The sequence below is a fragment of the Anneissia japonica genome, unplaced genomic scaffold (genome assembly GCF_011630105.1).
Source record: "Anneissia japonica isolate Jap-2015-1 unplaced genomic scaffold, ASM1163010v1 scaffold324_len738069_cov173, whole genome shotgun sequence".
Taxonomy (NCBI): domain Eukaryota; kingdom Metazoa; phylum Echinodermata; class Crinoidea; order Comatulida; family Comatulidae; genus Anneissia; species Anneissia japonica.
The window spans coordinates 104,683-128,147 of NW_022692196.1; the positions used below are offsets into that span (position 1 = coordinate 104,683).

General features: G+C 34.7%; 1 protein-coding gene across 3 annotated transcripts in view; it reads right to left on the reverse strand.

Moving 5' to 3' along the window:
- Nucleotides 1-23,465, reverse strand: part of LOC117100170 (ergothioneine biosynthesis protein 1-like) — a 46,716-nt gene that overhangs the window by 13,518 nt on the left and 9,733 nt on the right. For 2 of the 3 annotated variants that reach the window (XR_004444093.1, XM_033239743.1), the window contains exons 3-13: nucleotides 18,680-18,744; nucleotides 17,915-18,027; nucleotides 16,401-16,469; nucleotides 14,550-14,690; nucleotides 13,461-13,587; nucleotides 12,115-12,232; nucleotides 10,558-10,721; nucleotides 9,394-9,559; nucleotides 7,877-8,024; nucleotides 3,056-3,148; nucleotides 2,204-2,368 (exon numbers count right to left, since the gene is read on the reverse strand). Coding sequence is in view for 2 of the 3 variants with exons in the window: in XM_033239743.1 (XP_033095634.1) it covers nucleotides 2,204-2,368; nucleotides 3,056-3,148; nucleotides 7,877-8,024; nucleotides 9,394-9,559; nucleotides 10,558-10,721; nucleotides 12,115-12,232; nucleotides 13,461-13,587; nucleotides 14,550-14,690; nucleotides 16,401-16,469; nucleotides 17,915-18,027; nucleotides 18,680-18,744 (1,369 nt within the window). In the remaining variant the exon portion in view is untranslated. The remainder of the gene's footprint in view (nucleotides 1-2,203; nucleotides 2,369-3,055; nucleotides 3,149-7,876; nucleotides 8,025-9,393; nucleotides 9,560-10,557; nucleotides 10,722-12,114; nucleotides 12,233-13,460; nucleotides 13,588-14,549; nucleotides 14,691-16,400; nucleotides 16,470-17,914; nucleotides 18,028-18,679; nucleotides 18,745-23,465) is intronic. The other variant, XM_033239744.1, reaches the window with a different exon arrangement.

Consider the following 23,465-nt stretch of genomic DNA (forward strand, 5'->3'; position numbering starts at 1 on the left):
ACCCCTCAACTGATTCTCGAGTCCCCCCCCCCCCCCCCCCCCCCCTCCCCCTCGCGCCCCCCCCCCCCCCCCCATTTCAAGACTTCTAGATACGCCACTGGCTGTCTCTTATACACATCTAGATGTGTATAAGAGACAGCCTTAGATCTAATGCCAGGACCCTTGAAGTGCCAAAGTGCAATACTGATAGATATAAACGCTCAGCTATTCCTTTCATTGTTCAACTAATTAATTCGCAATAAGATGCACAACGTATTGACTATTTTTATATTTTTTGATGTTATTTTAATGAGTTATTGTTTTTATATTTTTTGTAAATTTTACAATTTATATTTAGCTAATTTCTTAAATATCTTCTTAAAGTGCAGTAATTCATTCTTAGTAAATTTGTATATACAATATAGGCTATTTTTGTTTTTTAATGTATTTTTTTATGTTATTCTAATGTTTTATTGTTTTTATATTTTTAATGTCAATTTTACTTTTCGTATTTAGTTAATCTTTTATTTAGTCTATTTTTTATCTAGTTGTATATTTTTGATATTGTGTGTGATTTTGGTGTGTTTTCAGCTTAGTGTAAGTTTCTATTTGGTTATCTGTTTTTTGTAATGCAATAATTTCAGACCTGTTCTGCCTTTTGTAATATTTTGCTATACCTTAATAAATAAAAAAAAAATAAAAATAAGTACTAACAAACTACGGTTTGTATATTAAGGTCAAATGTATACAATCCTATTACATGATAATGCCAATAAAATAAAAAGGTAGTATTGCCAAACCCAACAAACCACAAACACACAAAATATATGGTTGGCTTAAAAAACGAAACACTACCCTAATGAAACTAATACTTGTGAGTGGTATGGAAGGTTACTTTTCACTCTTTAGCTTAAATTTATTAGCTTAATGACAACTATAAAAAACATATCTTAAACATACTTGGAAGAAAAAAAAAATCCATAAATAGTATATTTAATTTAAAAATAAGTAACATATTTTTTTAAGATTTTAATTTTAAAACTAATAATTTATAACCAAGATCCACAGGCAAATGATTACATGGCTGTCCCAAGGCAAAACAAAGTAACTGACATTTTTGTTGATTTGAGATAATATCATTTGGGAGTGTATTGAACACGTCTGAATTACCTGTGAAACTTTAGGTCTCAATAATGAGTCATTTTGAAGATACCACCTATCTTTGAGCACCAAACTTAAAATCTAGTGATTTTCCGTGGAAAAACAACATACAGTAACTACAAGATTACGGGGCAAAACAACGTATCTGAGATGAAGATACGTTGTTTTGCCACGAAATGGTATTCAAAAAATGGTCTTGAGCCTATGGAGTTTGGTAAGGTAAAATGAAATGGTTATTGGTGTTTTTATATCCATAATCTTAAACAGCGATGTATGAACGGGCCAAGTAATGCATATGATTACCCAAACGTGATAAATAAAAAAAAATTTGTTGCACTTAAAAACAACATATCTGTAATTATCGCTAATAACTTTGCAATAGACAAATGGTTGTAACTAAAATTTTAAATATAATCACAATGTCTATAGATATACAATCCTGCAAAATTTCAAAAGGCTACGACAGTTTATTGCGAAATTACAAACATACAAACTTTAACTCTATTTTTTTCTAAATTAAAAGTGAAAATTTCAAGTTAAGTTGTTTTGCCAGGGAACGGCCACACAGGGTGTTGTTACATTTCAAATTGTCAAAACAATTTAATAAAAATTAACCTTAATAATTCTTATAACTATTTTATATCGTGTATAAGGTAAGACTTTTTTTATACCTTGTTATAGGCAAACCCACCACCCATCCATAATGATGAATAAAAATAAAATTGTATTTTTGGCCAATTAGTGCACCCAACTGCTACAAAAAAATTGAAATTTCAACCTCTGCCTTGAAATCTCCAAAAATAAGATAGCACATTTCTTCCTGATTATTGAAATTATAGCACTTAAACATCTCATACACTGTTTACATTCACCATTAAAATGTTATTTTTATTTGCTCCTCCGTCTGGATGTTTGTTTTTTTTGCAAAACTATTTGCTAAATAAGAAAACAACATTTTATTTTTCATTTTTTTCCGCCCTCCTCTGACGATCTTTAAAAGAACAACTTTGAGAAACAAGGTATAAAGGAAGTCTCGCCTAACCAATAATGAAAATGGTATTACCATTATGACATTATGAAATCCATCATAGGTTGGTGTGGCGAAGTCATCATATAATGGATGCGTATCACTGTTGGGAAATCCGTTAAAATGATCTTCCGACCACTCCCACACATTGCCATACATATCATGAAAACCAGCCTCATTTGCTGGGAACATATTCACAGGCTGCGAAGCAAAACCAAATAAAATTAATATCAAATCTTTCGTAAAGTAATTCAGTATTTTTATTAATATTTTCTTTAAACATTTTTAAGAACTTTTTGATTGGCATTGTGTGAACAGCCCCCTCTGGTGCCAGCTCTTTTCCTGTCATTTCATTATTAAAATAAATTTATGAATCTAGACTGTAGCCTAAATGCTCAAATAAGGTGAAAGCGGTTTGCCACAGTGGTTTCAATTCTGGAATATTGAACTTGTGGTCAGGAGTTCAAACCACACGCTGACCAAACTCGGCCGGCCATGCTTAGACACCCCAACTTGCATTGTTGTGGCTGAGGTTATGTTTCAGCCCTGAAGCAAACATTTCATGGCATAAAAATATATTAATAATTAAGTAGCCAGTACCTTACCTACAAGTGATTTCAATAAAAAAAAAATTTTTTTTAAAGCAGCAATCTCGAGTAAGCGCATCACCAAACATTAATTTTTTTCGCAAGGCACCGCCCTTGAATAAGCGCTGCGGCGTTAATTCTAGAAACCCTGAAAATAATAATTTAACTATTTGTCATAATATGTAAAGCTTACTGTATCAGCAATGTTTTTGTAATAAAATCAATTTAAAAGCATAATAATGTTTCTTTTTTTATAGATATGTTTATTAAACTTATATAAATATACTAAAATAAACCTTACACTGGAAGAGTTGAAAACCATATTGGAGTTGAATTTCTCTTTGAATCCATCACAAAATAAAGGATCACACGAGACACCAACATCGGGATCAACCTGAAAAAACCCCAAAAATCCCCAAGTTTTATAGTTTCTTGTTATACAGTAAACCCTGAAGGAGACATCTACAGGCCAGAAAAGGGTGTGTGTGTTCCCTAAATAGGGTTGGTTAGTGTTAAGAAATTCTTTACCAAAAAGGTGTCGGTGTCCCCTTAATAGGGTGTCCTCATAATAGGGTGTCCCCTGAGCCTTGGGATGTCACCTTTTGTCAATATGTATTTGGTTGTTTCATACAAAATTTAGTATTATGTTGTAGTTGTGCCAATACCATTAACTATAGGAATATCAATTTTTAACCTAGCTTGTACCAAAACTGCCACATATCCAGTGGCGTAGGCCTGCGCACTGTAGCCAGTGCAAAGCACTGGGGCCCAGGGCTATTAAGGGCCCATTCATATAAATAGGCCTAAAAATGATAATTAAAAATAATTTCCAACATAATATTTTTTAAGAAAAAGTAAAAGTCAGCCAGCGGGTCCCCCAATATATTTAGGATTTTAGAGGAGTAATTATCGATACTGTGTTATTTCATTTCAGTGGCGGATTCAAGGAGAGCCCCAGACGGCCTGAGCATTCTGATTTTTTTCAAAAATTATTTAAAAAAAAGGGGTAAAAAGAAAATTATATTCAAATTTAAGTCGATTTCGAATTTCGAATCCCTGGATAGATCCGCTACAGCAATTGTTTAATTTCATGTGCCACCAATTTTCATTAGATTAATTCAGAACTCTGGTATTCAAACAATTAGTGGGTTTTAGTGACAGTAACAATGTCAACCTCTATTCGATGTCCTACACAAGCCAGAATAATAGCTAATAATAATAATAATAATAATAAGTGACATTTATAAAGCGCTCTACGCCAGCAAGCCGGCCCCAGAGCGCATACAATCATCAAATTTAAACCACAACAGTGTACAATACAAATTCAAGAAAAATATTTACAATATTATCATTCAAAACACCAAAAACGCCAAATGGAATAATTTCAATTGACAACAATAATTCAATTAATTTACTCTATTTACAATAAGAATACAGTATTACAAAAATATATTATTACAAAAATATAGTAAAAGGGAAGGCAATAGGACAATATAGAAAATACAATTATTAATATTAACAATATAAAAAATTACAATTATTCAAATTTAAGCATAATAAAAGATCAATCAATTGCATTATAATCCGATAATTAACATTGATTATTACAAAAATATAATCATCATCTGCAAGATATTTGAATTTACAATTTAAAAAGATAAGTTTTTAAACCAGACTTAAAACATTCAACTGACATCACCTTCCTCAAAAATTTGGGAAGATCATTCCAATCCTTGGGTGTGGCAATGGAAAATGCTCTGTCACCATACGTAGATTTAGTAGCACGAGCGGCTTGCGGGATTTAAAGCAGTCCACTAGAGCTGAATCTTAAGGTGCGTGACGGTATATACGGTTTAAACATTTCATCTATATAAGATGGGCCAGTACCGGAAAGTGATTTATACACCATCAGAAGAATTTTGAAAAGAATCCGCTTCTTGATGGGAAGCCAATGGAGCTCATTTAGAATTGGTGTAATATGAGCGTACTTTCGGGCACCAACAATTAATCGAGCGGCAGTGTTCTGCACACGTTGGAGTTTACTTAAATGTGTGCCAGGAAGTCTGAAAAGGAGTCTGTTGCAGCAATCAAGTTTAGATGATATGAACGCGTGGACAAGACGCTCTGTTGTATCCTTATCTAAAAACTTACGTATACGGCCAATAGTTCTGATCAAGTGAACGGTTGACCTACAAACGTTATTCACATGAGTGGACATGGTCAGATTCTGATCAATAAAGACACCAAGATTTCTGGCTCCCTGTGCAGGAATTATATCGGCAAGTCCAATTGTAATAGTACAAGATGTACATTGCTGCCTCTTATAACGAGATGTTACATGCAAAACCTCAGTTTTTTCATCGTTTATCTTAAGTTTGTTTGATATAGCCCACGATCAGATGTCCGCAACGCACTTTTCCACTGCCACAACAGCTTCGGTGCGTTTTGTAGGATCAAAAATCATATATACCTGCTTATCGTCGGCATATATCATTCCACTGATTCCGTGCGCATTCAATATGTCTTGAATGGGACCAGAATATAAATTGGTCCAATGACGAATCCCTGAGGTAAGCCAAAAGTCAATGTATTCTTCTGGGACATAGTCCCACCAATGACGACAGACTGTTCACGCTTTGTTAAGTAGGACGACATCAAATCAAGAACTCTGCCGGATAATCCGTATCTATCACGTAGACGTCTAAGCAAAAGATGATGGTCCACCGTGTCGAAAATTCCAAAAGTACCAAAATGGCCTCCTTGTGTTATCATCAACCGCCAGAAGAATGTTGTTTTGCAAACGAATGAGAGCCGTCTCTACGCTATGGTGTCGTCGGTAGGCCGACTGAAGGCTGCTATGGAGATTGTTGTTATCAAGGTACGTCAGTAGTTGTGATGAAAAGGCATGCTCGAGCACCTTAGCCATGAAAGGTAAATTTGAGATAGGGCGATAATTTTTCAAATCCTCAGGATCAACATTGGTTTTCTTAGGGATTGGTAAGATGATTGCAGATTTAAGAGCCCCGGGAACATAACCTCTTTGAAGGGAGCGGTTGATAATTTTTGTGAGAATCGGTCATATGACATCAATGCAATCTTTAAGCAGAGTCGTGGGTATTGGATCCAGAATGCACGATGTTGTTGGCATACCAAGAATGATTTGTTCCACTTCATCTTCAGAGAGTGGTAGAAAATTGCAGAAACTGCTTTCACAAGAATCACAAATGTCAACAGCCATAGTTGGGGGTATAGTTTCATCCAAATACTCACGGATTTGATTGATTTTGTCTTTGAAAAAAGTGGCAAACTTATCTGCAATGTCACTGTCTTTACCCACATGGTCTGAAAGTGCGTGATGAACCATTTGACATAGTGGCAACCTTCTGAAAGAGCTGCCGGCCTGGAGTCACATTTATGGAATTCAGCTTTATAATGGTCTGTTTTAGCTTTATTGAGCAAACTACGATACTTTTTACAGTCATCACGAAAAATTTGCCGATCGACCTCAAGCACCGACTTTTTCCACCTACGTTCACTGCAACGCTTTACGCTTTTAGCATTTCGTAGCTGATCTGAGTACCATGGAGTGCGCGTGGTCTAAGTGTAACAGTCCGTAAAACTTCCGGAGCATGTTTATCGAGGAATTTTCTCATAGTTTCACTATATAGTTCTATATAATCATCAAGGTCAGTGCAGGCTTCTGTAACAAGCACTGAACGTTGTATATCTTTCTTAAAATCTGCTACATTATTATTGTGCAACTTCCGCGTGTTGACTTTAATCTTTGTGGAGTTAGGTTCAACAGTGCAATTTTGAAAACAACAGCAGCGTGATCAGATGGTAAACTATAGTCCACCAACACATCAGAGACAACATTTTCATTGCTGCGCGTGATCACAAGATCAAGGATGTGACCGCACCTGTGTGTTGGACTATCAACTGCTTGGATAAGATCAGCAGATGAGAGCAACTCGCGAAAGGTACTTGCATCACGGTTATCATTCACATCGACGTGAAAATTAAAATCACCAGTTATAAGATTACTAGTGGAGACTGTTGGAAGCAACTCTATCAGGTTAGAAAATTCGTCAAAGAAAAGTTTAGTCTTCAGTTTGTCTTTCCTAGAAGGTGGAGGCCTGTAAATGAGGAAAAGTCTGATTGATTTGCTACAAGATGAAATGGATGTCCATGTGTTCGAAGGAAGCGAATGCTGGACCTTTTTCTTTTGTTACATCAAACGCTTTCTTCAATATAATACAAACACCACCTCCTCTTGAATTTATACGAGGGAGATGATGTATGTTGAAATCTGGTAGTGAGTTCTGTAAATCAGCCATATGTCAACCATGTTTCAGTGATTGCTAGCAAGTCCAATTTTTCTGAAATTATGAAATCTATAATGCTAGTATTTTATAGCTCATCATGGCCCCTGTGATCTTTGCATTATTACAAAGCCATTGAATCAAACCCTGAATGCCTTGGTATTCAAACAAAAACTTAACAGTTAAAAGTCATTGTTCCACCCCAATAGCCATAACTCAGGCCACGGTCCTCGGTTGATGCTTCACATAAAAGGGCCTGTTATTAAATTAGCCCTGCACTGGGGCCCATTCTCACCTAGCTATACCACAGCATATATCTACTTAAGTTTTTACTGTCCCACTTTCTGCCATGGGTAAGATCTTATTTTGCAAATAAATTATCAAAAAGGTGTCTACTTAACAGGAGGTGTCTATTGAATAGGGGTTGGCCGTAGTGTTAAAAAATATACTTTTCCTTGTTTTGTTGCTGAAAGGTGTCCACTCTTTAAATAGGTGTGTCCCAAAGGAGGGGTTGTGCTATATTTTAATTCTTTAGAAGAACTGACCATATTTACAAAATGTTGAAGGCACAGGATTAGGCTGAGTGGGGGAGGGGGAGAACTTCATGCCCCCCCCCTCCCAAAAAAATTAGTTCCACTAAATATGTTAAAATATTAAAATGACCATTAAAGTTGTCATTGGAATGGAGATTAATTCCGCATTCTCATTTTTCATACCACCCTTTCCCCTCTCCCCCTCTCCCTCCCCCAGCCAAAACCAGCTTACAAAAGCCCTGGAAGAGTTCACAAAAACACACCAACCTGGTTTCCTTGCATCACTTTGTGTTCCGCTTCACTGGGTAGGCGGTATTCAGGCCCTTTCCAAGCACAATAGGCTTTAGCCTCATGGTAATTAACATCTACCGGCCAATCGCCAGGCAAGTCAATCACCTCGGTCATCGTCCGATATCTACCATATTAATCAATAAAGCAATACATATAAGAATCCTTCTATATAGACACTCGAACAAAGCAAGATAAGACACTTTATTGTCACAATCAATAATACTTCTGGAGTATCAGCTATAAATAGAATGCTTTATCAGGATAGAATTATATCAGGTATATAGGAATTGGTTGAATCCAAGGCAAAGTTTGGTGACCCGGTTTTTATCATTATTTGCATTCCTATCAGCAAAACCCAAAACAGGATGTACTCAGAAAGCTCAATAGGTACGTTCACATAAGCTATCGTGATAAACTTATCATGATCTATTCATCATGATAACTTTAGCATGTTAGAGAAAACCGTTCATATAGAAACCATCATCATGATCTATTTATGCTAATGCATGTCTCTTATACACATCTAGATGTGTATAAGAGACAGGGTATGTAGCATTCATGCTCCACTAGATCACAATAAGGTGATTAAGCTGAGCACGTTATTTGATTCTGGTTGGTTCACATAAAATGACTGGCTTGATCATGATCCACTAGATCACGTTAAATTCTGAATGTGAACCTAGCTAGTGAATCGGCCCTTATATCCAGTTATATTATCTGGAATTCCAAATACAGCCCTGCCTGGGAGATAAGGTGACTGACACCTGTCGATCCCTTTTACTGAATTTTTAACTCTGGGCCTGGGTCTAGTTGTTGACAGCTTGTTGTTTTTTTGGTTTTTTTTTGGTTTTTTTTATTTTAATTTTTGCTTTTCTCTCTTGTATAGTTTAATGTCTTTTAAACTGTAACCTAGAGCCTTATTTATTTATTTTTGGAATTGTATATTGTTTTTATATTTTATCCTTGTATCATTTTATATTTTAAAGATGAATAAAGGATATAATGAGAGAAATATCTCCGTCTGTTTAATCTATCATTGCATTGACCCAATTCTTCAAATATTTAGAATGCACAAGATTATACCATTATTAAGATGTGCACTAAGAACAAATAGAATAATGGTCACTCAAAAAATTTACAAGCCCTATTTATTCAACGTTTCGCTTTTATTATAGCATCATCAGGAATAAAATACAATACAGAGACTGTATATTATTCCTGATGTAAACACATATAATATAAAGCGAAACGTTGAATAAAATGGCCTTGTTCATTTTTGGAGGGACCTTTATTGATCATGGATATTAGAATGAAATATTCTTATTCAGATTTAGTTCAGGCCACTCCCACAGTCTGCAAAATCATTAGGGCACTTTGATATTAACACCCCTCCACCCAATCCTCCACCACAACTCTTCAGACTTCTCCCCGTCCAAACTGAAATATCTTGTAGCCATTCAAGTTACAAATAAAATAAATAAGTAATAAATTACCCATATCCATTGTTGTTTAGGATGTGGCCATTTCCATTAACATTCACTCCATTTGTGTGTCCATTTACTTGACCATTCATATTTCCATTTTCTTGACCATTTGAAATGTCTGCAGGCTTGCAGTGGGAGTATCCAGAAAGGATGCTGCCACAGCCAGACTTGCAACCTTAGAATATAAAATGTAAAGATTTAATGACATAAAAATATATGGAATCAAAACAAGAACAAATATCAGGCCAGTATCCAGGGGAGGGGGGTTTATGGTTCGGGAGAATCCCCATTTTCTAGCAAACCCCCCTCTTTTCTGGTGAAACCCATTCTTTAAATTTCCCAAATAAGTCCTCCAACCCAACTAATGCACTGCAGACCCACCCAGACACAGACATTTGAAAACATATCTGCTTTTATAGCATTACTTAGACCCATAAAGCACAAATATGCTCTTGCTTTGGGGGTTTCGCCGATCTCACCGCAGCATTGACTGTGGACCTCATGACCAGAAACCCCCCCACCCTTGGAAGAACCTGGCTACGGGCCTGAACATGTTAAATATAACAGCTTCGAACAAACAAATTTGCAAATTTAAAATAAACAGTAAAGTTTGTTAAAGATACAGGTGACCATTAAAAAATCCTAATTGTTCTGATTAAACAATTTATGTTAAATATAACAGCTTGAACAAACAAATCTACAAATTTAAAATAAACAGTAAAGTTTGTTAAGGTGACCATTAAAAAATTGTAATTGTACTGATTTGTGTTATTTAATAGTAGTTTGATTGTGATTGAGCGCATTTTGCTAAAATCCTAAATGTGCTTTATGTTAGAAATAAAAATTCGGAATTGAGCAAAATATAAATTAAAAGATGAACTAGGGGTTTCGACGATTAAGTAAAGAGGTGGTAGATCACAAAATTAGGTATATGAGTTGATTTGTATGTACTTAAGCAGGATTTATTTTTTTTGCTTGAAACATTTTCCATCGGGATTGGGGTTGGAGATGGGAGGGGGGAGAATGCACCCCAAGCCCTAATTACCATAATTACCCGGGTTAGAGGTTAGAATGCAAAAACATATCTCAAATGAAAGCATATTTTTATGATGAAGAGTATATATATCGTATCATATCAAAACCATATTCTAAAAGTTTAAAAAAAAATCCTACCACATGAGCACACCCAAAACGTTGGATGTTTAGCATCTCGAAAACACCTCCATGTCCAACCTTCATTGGACCACAATTCCTTCTTTTCGTAGCCACCGTCTTCAACAAACTCCAAAAACTCTTGATTGGTAATAAGATACTTGGTGGCTTTGAATGCCGGTACCCTATAAAATAATAATAATAATAATAATAACAATAATAAAAATTAATAAATTTATTTTTATATAGCACAGAATGCTATAAACCTCTTTGTGCTTTACATTAAAAGCAAAAGCAGGAATGGAATCAAAAGATGATTAAAACATTAAAATATAATCAAAAGGTAAATATAATGAAGTATATAATGGGAAAATTAACCAAAATATGTAATTCAATGCAATATCATATTCAACATTAACTATCTGTTATACTTACCAGTTAAAACAATATTTTAGTATTGATACCTATTATTTATCCATTTGGTATTGCATATTATCATTATTTACAGTTTATATTTTATATTAATAGTATAGTTTTATTCTTACGTATCACCATTTTATTTCATAAATTTACTTATTATAGTATTTGAATTTATTATTAAATATTATTATAAGTATCAGAAGTAATTATTTTAATTTCATCTGTAACCCTATGATATTTTAAAATTTTATGTGTGGAAAATAATTAAAATTTAAAAAAAACAAACATACATTTTTATTTACAAACCAATGGATGAAGAGGTAACAAGTACTTGAAAGAAAAATTGAAAAGTAGGGAACATAAAAATGAGAAAATATGAACGTTTAGAATTTGCTAAAAATATATATATATATATTAATATTAATGTTTACCATGTTGAATTTAATGTGTACTGTAACTTATGATTTTTTTTTATTTTGACAGTTCTTTTTTTTGTTTTCTTTTTTTTTTTAAGGGTTTTCAGGTTTTACATCTTATAAATTATGAAAAAAAATGATCTAATTCATTATTTATTGTTAAATTAATACATTACATTATCTGTTTAGGCATCATTTGCCCTTTGCTCTCTCAGCAGGTGGAAAATATTAAAAGTATGTGTGCTATAACATTGATATCAGTTTAATACTTGATGTTATTTTTTTTATTTATCAATTCAATATCTTATTTGAAGAGTTGTCATCTTGATTTTAGCAATATTAAATTATGACACAGAAATTATCTACTTCATTATTTATTGTTGAACTATTACATGACACTATCTGCTGATTTGTTGTTAAACTAATATATGACAATATCTGCTTATTTATTGTTAAACTAATATATGACACTATCTGCATATTTATTGTTAAACTAATATATGACAATATCTGACTATCTGCATATTTATTGTTAAACTAATATATGACAATATCTGCTTATTTATTGTTAAACTAATATATGACACTATCTGCTTAAGATTCGTTTGCCCTTTGCTTTCCGAGTTTTAACCTAGTGTCGCCATTCTGATGGGTTTAGTTACACTGATGTTGAACTTTATACTGGCTGCTCTTATAAATTTGTTTAGATAAGGATAATGAAATATATAATGAGCATACTTACTTAGCAGTTGTTTGAGGGTACTCGTTATACCAGCCGTAAGAAGGGAAATCCACAGGCTTACCATATGTAACATCAGTTGCTTTGGTGCAAATAAAGGCATTTTTTCCAGCTCCATTTTCTGAAAAATAAAGAAAATATATGGTTCAGATAATTAAAAGTATCATTGGGATATCCCTCTAACTACTAACTACTAACTAAATCCTTTCTGAGCCACTGGGGCTCATATGGGCTGGAGCTTATCCCCAGTTTCTGTAGTGTGAAGCGGATGAGAGTTGTACTCCCCCACCCACCCCGGACGGGACACTAGTCTGTCGCAGGTTAGTCCATCCCCAGCAGTATGCTGGTACCCATTGATACAGCTGGGTGGACTGAAGCAATGTAGCTAAAGTGCCTTGCCCAAGGACACAAGTGAATCTGCACAGCGGACACTTGAAACCCCGACTTTACGATTGAAAGCCCAAACCTCAACCGCTGTGCCAAACTGCCTATATATATCCCTCTAGATACCAATAAATAAATCTAATATTTAAATTATTTGTACCACTCAATTTTATGTTTTCTGATTAATATATTTTTTCTTTAATTTATTAAAACACACTCATAATGCATTGTATAACCACTGCTGAAGTTTGTGTGTTTTGACGATCCAAAAATTTAAATCAAGTAATCATTTATAATTATTCAGCTTTGGGCATTAGGCCTAATTAGGATATACCAAACAGTGAAATTATTCACTTTTCAAAGGGGCAATCCCATCATAAGATAAGATAAACACATATATTTTCTATATTATTATGCTTAAGGAGTGCTTGGTCATGATAAAAAATCCATGACAGGAATTGAGGCAATGGAAGCATCTTAACCGCCTGTAATAAATTACCAGTCCTCTCCTTACTGTAACATATTTATTGCATAGAACATTCTAGAAATGTATTTGTTTGCCAAACAAACAGTGTAATTCAACATTGGTAATTATAGGAACATAAAAGACCATGTGGACGGTTCTAGATGTTGAAGTACTAAAAGCAATTGCCTATTGGTTAATTATGATGTAATGTGACCAATGAGGAAATTAGGAAATATAGAATGCTCTGGAGTTGTACAGCTAGCGTTATATAAGCTGACATTTTTATCTTTCGAGAGGCACACATGTTTACGTGAATGTTGTTGTGTTAATTTGAAACCGGATTCTTGTTGGAGTTTATACAGAATGAAGGTTTATTTGAAAGCTGTGTTTGTATTTTATATGTCAAAGAGGGATTCCTAGTAATACGGAAATACGTCAATTAGGAATTCATGACACCGCCAAACTACTCCTACTAATCCAAACAATCATGTAAATTTACTATGTTTTCTTGGAGCGTTTTTCCAATCTTGTGGGACACAAATCATTTCTATCGGTAGCTGACGTATAAGGACAGACGATGTCTCTATGTGAATTCTCTCATGATCAATGCCCATCAACACTGCCCACTATGAAAAATAGGGAAAAAAAAAATTTTTAAGATTAGCAAAAGTACAGTACATGCATTAATATCTCTGCTGTCTCTGAAGAACGAAACATTTTCTTTTTTGAGCCTGTTTTAGCAATCCACAACAGAAAAAAAACTGGAAACTAATGTAACACTCTACAATGCTCGAGAGATACAATGAGAATCCAGACACCATGTAAAGCTGAATGTAAAAGGATTTATTCCTGCTCTACGTGGCCACAAGACGCAGCTTGTCCATGCCTGTACTCCTCCAAAACTCGTCTCCCCTAGTCTAGTCCAGGGCGGCCCACGAGACTTATTCCACAGTTGAAAGTTTACACTAATATTTTAAACTTGGCTGTTATAAGGGCATGAAATTGTAAAGATAAAGGTAGGAGAAACCTATAACTTGCAGCGTCATTGTGCTGAATTGCGTATGGGTGTGGTCCGTGACTACCTAGCAGCCGTAAAGAGGCGCTTCATAGCTACATATTCACATCATTCCACAACGACAGGCAGCTGAAATGAACCATAACATCTGGGTAACCCCCTACTCTTCCGAAAGATGCAATGGGTTCCTTAAAGTGCACAGGAGCCAGAAGTATACACTGGACCTCCATTTTAACCAACTGAAAAGACTTGGTTCTACCAACTGAACCATAGGCGAGGAGCTGCTGGAACCAGTGCTGATGTTTGCTGTAGCTAGCGGCGCCCCTGCCTTAACCGCTCGGCCACTGGGCTCGAAAATCGTCCACTAAAAAGTCATTATCTTCAGAAATAAATACAGCATTCTCCCTTCTAATTAAAGACCACCTCCAGTTAATGACCACTTTTCTTTGGTCCCTAATTAACAAATGTTTTATCTTTAAAGTAAAGACAATAGAGACTCTGGTCCCAAAGTGGTCCTTATTTGGAGGGAGACCTCCAAAAACTTTTATTACAATAGTCTGGTTATTTCCTTACCCATGGACTATCCATAGTGATAGGAAGCTCTAATGGAGTTTCCTCGATGACTTTGCGGATAAGATTGCGAACTTTTAACCTGTAAGACGCAACAGCCTTTAACGATGGCCACTTAAAACTTCCACCCATCCTGTAGTTCTCCTATATAAAAAAATAATTATATAAAAATGTAAGTACTGTAGTAGAAAATTAGATCCATTTAGTTCTTACTTTCCTGTTAATAATACAGCAATTATATGCAAGACAGGTATGAACCAGTTAATTTAACATTTATTTTTTAAAATTACATATATTAGAAACTCACTCCATAACACAGCAATAAAAAATTTAAGATAAATAGAAAAATAGATAATTAAACATAATAAATTAAATCAAATTTTAAAAAATCAATAATATTAACAACTTACAATGTTATATATACTGTAGCTTGTAAACTAACATCTGCTTTGAATCAATTAGGTCCTAAATGCTGCAGACCATTTTTTTATTTATTTAATACTGGGATTTATATAGAGCACATATCCAGAAAACTACATAAGGTGCTTTTTTTCCCTGGCCATTGGATACAGAATCAATCACGCATAACGTGCAACCTTCTCCGCTACGCATATAATTAGTACTATTAATTTCAATCAGAATCATTGACCTCCCACCAGGCACCCACTTGTACTCCTTGAAGAAGGGAGGCAAATGTAGATAAAGTGCGGACACACTGTGACAAGCATCGGTCTTGAACCCCAACCTTCCGATATGACAGCCCAACACCTTATACTGTACGCTGTGCTACACGCTTCTACACTAAGTTCCAGTTTATTAATTTCTGTTAAAAGTTTACATTGTTATTGGAAATGTTGAATGCAAAACAGAAATAAATTACTGTATGACATCACCACCTTGGAAGGCTACCACAAACAATTTTTTTTTTGTTGAACACCGAAAGGAGAAAACCTTTGATATGCTATTCATGATTTTGTCAATAATATTTATGAAGTAATATTAAAATAATAAAGGTTGCTAGGTAATGCCTGCACGTAATAAAAAAAAATTGATTCTCATTTTAAGCAAGGTAGCTGCAAGTTAATTCATTTGGAGTAGGTTCACAACGGAAATTGCAGCGCATCCAAGACTTTAATTATAATCTTACATCTTACACATCTTATAGCACAGATGGTTATCTACCGTAACCTAAGTATCCGTTCCAATTGCTTTTAGCTGTTGACGATACATTTGAATGTTGACTTCAGATATTAGTATTTATATCAATAATTAAGTGCATGTCAACTTGTTCGTTGAATTTCGGTGTAAAGTGACAGCTTCATAAATTGATTTCATCTTATTAAAAAAAAAAAACTGTTGCAGATGCGTTGTTCAGAAAGCATTTCATAATATCTACCTTTCTATGCTAGCATTCTGAATGAGCAATATAATTTAGACTAGTGTTGCACAAACTGTTGGACTCATTTGCTAATTCAGACATGAATCGCAACCCACTGACCCCTTGTCCAAACATGCCAATTTCAGAGAGCTAGCCCAAGTGCAGCATTTTGGGACTGGGGTTTAAATAGATTAAAATAAGTACACAATGAAAAATAAATAATTACAACAAAATCATAATATACAATGAGGATTTTAGAAGCATTGTACTTTGTTGTATCACAGCAAATGAACGACAAAGTATTCAGGTTGAAAGATGTGTAGAGGCTGGTATCAATCACCATGGTTGCCGAGGACAACAGACTGACTGCCATTAAATAAACATTCCTTGGAAGCACTTAATTTTGTGAAGTACTGAAGTTTGAATATTAACAAACAAATAATCGTGTTTCAATTTATACATTATTACAAACTTACCGTGTCATCCCAAGACATCTCATCTACTCCAGTTTCAAATAAAGTCTCAAATTCCATGTCCACTCTCTCCTGCAATTATAAGAGTTGGGATTCATATATACGAAAACAAAAGCCTATATATAAAGTATAGGCTTACAATTTATGTAAACATGTGATTACTATGCCTCTGAGAGTCAATAGGGAGCCTTTGATAATTGCACGACGACGATAGGACGTTGAACGTAATGACGTCACTAAAAGTCATCTGCGCATGCGAGAACGTTAATGTCACCTTGTCGAGTAGATTCTGGAACGCAACTTGGCCAAATCTACGTATGCAGAGAACGTAGGACGCCAGGTAGGAGGGTCACGCATGAGTTATTCCATTCTAGCATCGCGTCATCGCACAAATCAAAAGCTCCCTAATAAGTCTCCATGGATAAAGGTTAATAGGTTGAAGGTTAATAGGTTGAAGGTTAATAGGTTAAAAAGTTATATATTTTCACTGAGCAAGTTACTAGAGTCTGTCTGTGCTTAGAACTTGTGAACAAATGTAATTGGAAATCATAATTTAAAAAAAAAATTAAATTAAATGCAATAAAATTTTATGGATGGATGGATTGATTGATGACACCAAGGACAACCCACAAAAGTCTGAAAAAGACTTATTTCCAGTGGTGGTGATTCGGCAGTACACCGGATAGACAATTTGGGAGTATGTCTAGATATCCAGGAGACTTCTGCGACTTGCGCTAGAATTGGGGCCCCTGCATTTTCAATGTTATTATTCAGACATTAATTTATATGAAAGTATTTGTACTTTTTTTTAATACATTTTAAAATAGTGTACATCCTTAAGCATTTCAGTCTTGTTAGGTGATTGTCATATGTGATTGAAAATAACTGAAATTGAAACACTGAATTGAAACCAAAAAATTTACATTATTTAATACAGTATTCCAAACCTTAATCAACAAATATTGCAGATTAATACTACTATAGATAATTAATACTGAATCCAAGAAAAAAAATTTCTTATCAAGTTATTCTCAGAAACGAATATTGATATGGTGAAAATTTACATATTAATCTTGTAGCCAGGCTTTGAAAAAAAAACCAATTTGAATATGTTGTCATGTGTCTTACAAAAATCAGTTGCATAACATATCAAAAATGTATATATCATGGGGAAATAAATTAATGACGAAGATTTATATAATGCTAAAATCAATGATCAGAGGAACTGGGAGTTAATACCCAAGGTCACTGGATAACATACAACAGCTAACCCACACAAAGTGTAAACCTTTTGTGCTCCCTGAGTAATTTACCATGCACTTGTACCAGCGCACGAAAATAGTACAAATGCCACAACCAGGTTCCCATTTATACTCCTGGGTAGGAGAGAGACAAACGCAGATAAAGTCCCTTGCCAAAGAAACAAAAAACTTGAACAATACGAGAGTTTCAAACCCACGAGCTTAAAGTTAGGAGTCCAAGCCACAACCAAAATGCTGCCACTTTTAGTAGCTTACCTTGATGAGACCAGCCAGCATCAGTTTGTTCACGTAAACTGTTGCGGTGTGTGCCAAGTAAAAAACAAGGGGGAGACGGAGTCTATCAGGACATACATTTAACACACGTTCCTCTGTAGGAAAAAAAAATACCCAACATTTATGATCAGAAAAATGAAAATGATATGTGATTCTTACTACCAAATGTAAATATATTTAAATAAGGTTTAAAATTTCTGCAGATGTTTCAACAAGAATAATTTATTCTACCTTAAGAATACCAGAGTACAAAAACATTGAGATGTTTACAAAAATGAAATTAGCAGTGGATCCAGGACGGGGGAGTTGCCAAACACAGCTAACAATATTATGTTATAGAATTATAATAATGTTACAGTTTGGTGTTAAAAACGTTGTTTTGAGAACCAAGTACTTTCACAACGTTATTTTGTAACGAACGTTATAAGAGCATTCTGTGTTTTCTGGTAAGTCCCAGAAGAGAGCACAGTTGAGCGCAGTTGGAAGTTGCTCAATATACAGTACTGTATCTCAAATGTTGTCCAGGGGCAAAACTATGACAATTTAGGGGTTTGAAAGGCATATTTTATTGATTTCAGAGTCTACTAATATGTAAAAATATATATAATTAAAATTTTTATCTCCCTTCTACGAATTGAGTTTTCCTCTTTGACAGTAGTGGGGGCCGGGGAGGGGGAGGCAAGCTTTTCCCGATGGGGGCCCTGGCCATAGTTCTGATGAAAAATACATACTGAAGCCATTTCTTACCTTTGAGGGATGTGAATATGCTTTCATTGAGGCTGTAACTGTTTTCAAAATACTCCAATATATCCCTAAGAAAAAACAAATACAAAAGTACATTTTAAAATAAGCCAATAACACAGATTACTGTACATCACCTGAAACCAAGCATAAATTATGGGACTCAAAACTAGAATTGTGATGCAAGGTAAGTTAAAAGATATTCTGTCATGTCAAGCTAAACAAGTTTGAAAAACATAAATACCGTACTGTAGTTCCGTACCGTATTATTAAAACGAACTTTAGTTGAACTACGAACTAGAACTTCATTTAGTCCTAGTTGCAACATAAACTTAAATTTGTACTCATAAACAACATAGTCTAAGTTCTAACTACAACTAAATCAAGTCCAGTTTTAGTTCAGCTGAAGACGGCTGGCAAGCAACGACTATCAAACCATGGAGGTATATGAAAAGAGTTCATTTTAATAGCAGATGAAATTTTTGACATCCGGTAACGCGGATGAATATTAAGCTGCCATCTGCCGTTCAAAAACATATTTCCTCATAATTCATAATAGATAATCATTCACTTAATTTTCTATATATAGAGAACGATAGAGAATTTGAAAAGTAACAGGAAATTTGCATTCTTTGGAGAACTATTATAGTTGAGCCTGAGCGAGGGCAGTGCTATCTTTGTTGTCAGGAACTGGGGAGAAAAACCATGATTCGTTGGGGCGAAAATGTAAAACGGTATGTATTTTCTACATATAGATTTGAAATCGACTAAATAACCCCTTGAAAATAACTGCTAATTTCCACATTTTTCGGGGGCTTTGCCCAATGAAACACTTCTAAGAGATTTTGAGCGACACCCAACTACGCCCACTTTATTTTGTCGGGAACATCAGACCAACCCTTGGGAAAATCCTGGCACCACCCCTACTTTCTTCGTTAATGACTCTACAGTACAAATGGATGTCTGATATGTAGCATGAAATCAAGTTGTCCCTCCCCAGTACCACCTGAAATCAACCGATAGCTATTATGTAAAAGTCAGCTATGCTACTCATTCAAACCTACACTGGGCTTTAGCACAAGGAAAGGCTGGTATGCTAAAAATTGGGCATAAAGTAGGGTGTGGGCTTTAACACCCAAGATGGTCTTATACCCAAAGAACTATCATAATTAAAATTGTTAATTTGTATTATGTAAGTTATAAAGGCTTTTATTTGAAAAAGAACAAGAAAAATTTTTCCATAATCAATCAACATTTAAATAATATTACAATTAATGTCTTTTTTTTCCCTCCTTTTTCTTTTTTGCAATACCCTTTGGCAGCTGGTATTCCATTAATTTTCCAAAAATAAAAACCATCGATAATTCTGCTAAAACTTATTTGTTTTGATCAGTGCGATGCCTTGAAAATTGTATTTGATCCTTATGGAGAAATCAATATTTTTTTTCCCTGAATCTTCCAGACGGAATGGTTCAGTTGTTGTGAGATTTAAAAAAATTTGAACAACACATTAAAGAATTCAATAATACGTATAGTTGGTTATTCGCAAACACAAATCTACAGTTTTAATAGTACGGTAACTTGGAAAATATGATTAACCAATAGAGAAAATAACTAAGTTACTAATTACCCAGCAAACACAAAACGTTCTTGTGCTTAGGTATGTCAGAACACAACGTTCACACAACGTTGTAAGAACTTTCAAATGTTGTGGCATTGTAAAATTAAGACATAAGTACGTACATATGGTTCTACAAAATAATGTTTTTATCACCAAACGTTATAACATTCTTATAACGTAATATTGTTAGCTGGGTAACTACTGTATATGAAATCAGAAAAAGAGCAACTAGGAAAAATGTAAAATCAAATAAACATTCACTGATTATGTAAGTTGTATTTTCTAAATTTTAATAAGTATATTATTGCCAGAGAACATTTTTTGCAAGTCATGGTCATTATAATTATGGTTTGATGAATGAACAATCAATTTGCATATGTTAACACATTTTACAAATATAGGCAACAAAAGGGCTTGCCAGCAAAATTGTTAAGAAATTAAACAAATACTTAGCTCTTATAACAATATCAATCAATAACTATTAGCACGCACTAATGACAAACAATAACCTACACAGACAGACATGATCTAAACATAATCTAGTTCGTATATTCAGTACAACCTGAAAGTGATATGTTTTTAAATAAAAATATATATTTATCATGAAATGCAAGTGGCGAGGCAGAGTGGGCACAGGTTGTTGACATGCCCATACCAAGTGGATGAGAAAAGTATTAAACTTGATTCATATCAAATTCATTTATTGGATTAAAAGGCCCAATAAAAACTAGGTTTGAACTCGTCACTGAGGACGAGTTAGGTGATCCGTCACACTTTGACCCTCGAGGAAGTGTGCGCGGTGCAGACTGAACAATTTTAAAATGCTGAAAATGGCTCAAAGTATACTAAAGCTAATTCATTTTTTTTAAAGAATTTGAAGCATTTTGAAAGATTTACTTATGCGTATGCACACGCCATGAGGCACGTGCGCATGGTAATGTCACGAAATGTTCACTCATGAGATATATGTATCAACTCTCATTGACAAACGCCTGTTGGTGGGTAACTTATTATCATTCATAATATTTACCATATATAAAAAATTCTGTTTTTTTAATTCAGATGGCAATATGATGACGTCACAATATCCGATCAGCCATAATGATCTATAAAATCATATCTACAACCCACATGCTTTCAGAATATGTAATAAAAATTGGGGGTCACCTTTCATCCAAGGAGCTATAACTGATTAAAAATATATACGGTTTTAAGCATGTATAAATTTTAACTCACGCGTATGTGCACGCTTAAAAGGGCAAACGAAAAATTAAGGTACATAAACTAGGAAAAAAATAAAAAAAAGAGGCCTAGAAATCAAGTTAGGGGGAGTGGAATGTTAGAAGCAGTCAATATAGCCAGATATCCTAATTAATCCGTCCTGGTCACCCTAAGCCCTGTTGACACTTGATTTTTCACCTGGTANAAATGGCCGCCAAATTTATCTAAAATGTGCATATAATTGGAACTAAATAAGCTACAGATATGATGTTGGTGTCTAAAATCATAATTTCTATACAGGCAACAAACCAGACATATAAAAACTACTGTCACTCATGCCAGAATGGAACATAATTAAAAAGTAGGTGTTTATTTGTTTTAAAATATCCGCAAAATATACTTAAAATGTGTATAAAATAAGAATAAGTATATAAACTCACCAAAAAGTAGTCGTGTTTGGTATCGTTGGAAATCTCTTCCGATGCTGAATAATGTATTGCAGCTTATATATCAGAAACGATGTAGTGTTTCATGTATTGTCCCATAAGGTCCAATTATGGCATATCATATATTAAAATAAACATGACCCATTTGCGTAACTCGTGAGTTCTCGGATGGCGCGGGAGGGGGGTGCACTCCTACTATTACCTAACACATTACTACCAAGCCTTAAGTAACGCATGTGCTTTCTGGGCGAAGTCCGAGTCCAAATGGGCCCTGGAGAGGGTTAGATACTTTTACTTACAGTAACACTGATACTCAGCACTCTCCTACAACGCCTTAACAATACGTAACATTTTCTATAACTTCCGAAAAAACCAAATAGACCAAAATCCCACAAGCACAATATTTGGCAGATTTATTAGAAGGGGTTCTTTAAACTATGCCCCTGGATGCCCCACTACGGAGGTTTGACCAGTTATGTAATGCCTGTGTGCTTTCTAGGGAAACGCTTAATTCCTCCATGTCCAAATGAGTCCCTGAAAGGTGATGGGCCCCTACTTACTACTACCGAGCAATCTAATAATACAACCGCTTTTGACAAAATATTTTCTTTTAATTTTTATAAAAATGTATGAGCCCCGGACGGCTGCATAACTACCCACCTTAAAGTCCGCCTCCGACTTTAAACATGTCAGTGAATAAAGAATAAAATACATGGTTATCCATCATAGTAGGCCTATTATTAAATATTATACACAGCATGTTGAAATCGATTAAAATAATGTATACATTAAAGGCCTACTAATAATTCAGATATTTGGATGATAAACGCCTGCAACATCATCAATTGGACCTTAAAGGACGATCGGGTCATTTTATTCAGATTGGATTCAGATTCAGAGCAACATATTTTTTGGTATTAAAGTAACACTTTATTAAAAACAATCAATGAATTTTGTACTCAAACGTCTCTATATTGATATTTTCAAGCCTATTAGATGACCTGAAGAAAAAGTGATCCAGAAGTCGTAGGCTTGCTGTACAATATATTATGGCGAAAGTAAATTTTTGTCCGTCTCTGAATTTTAATACTGTTACTGTAATAGAGCCTATTATTAAATATTGGAATGGTACCTTATAGATTTATAACCAGGTAGCAGAGCAGCTTATCTCAATTGCCTAAACTGGTGGTAGCCTGGGCGCGCTAAAACGTGGGGATCTCTAGGTCTCCGATTCAAATAAAATCAAATCATTCTTTATTCTTTATCACTCAAAATTGGTTGAATTTTATAAGAGTAAAGGGTTCAAGCAGAAAAATCTAAACAATCAACATTTAAACATTTTCAACAAACAGACGATGCGCGAGAAACGGTTGGTAATGCGTTTTGTAAGCCAGGAACCAACAGTATTTTGTTACGTTTCTTCACAGAGGGGGGTTCGTCCGAACCCCTTGAACCCCCTGGATCCGCCACTGCTTTCCATTGACACCAATCATGACCATGTTTT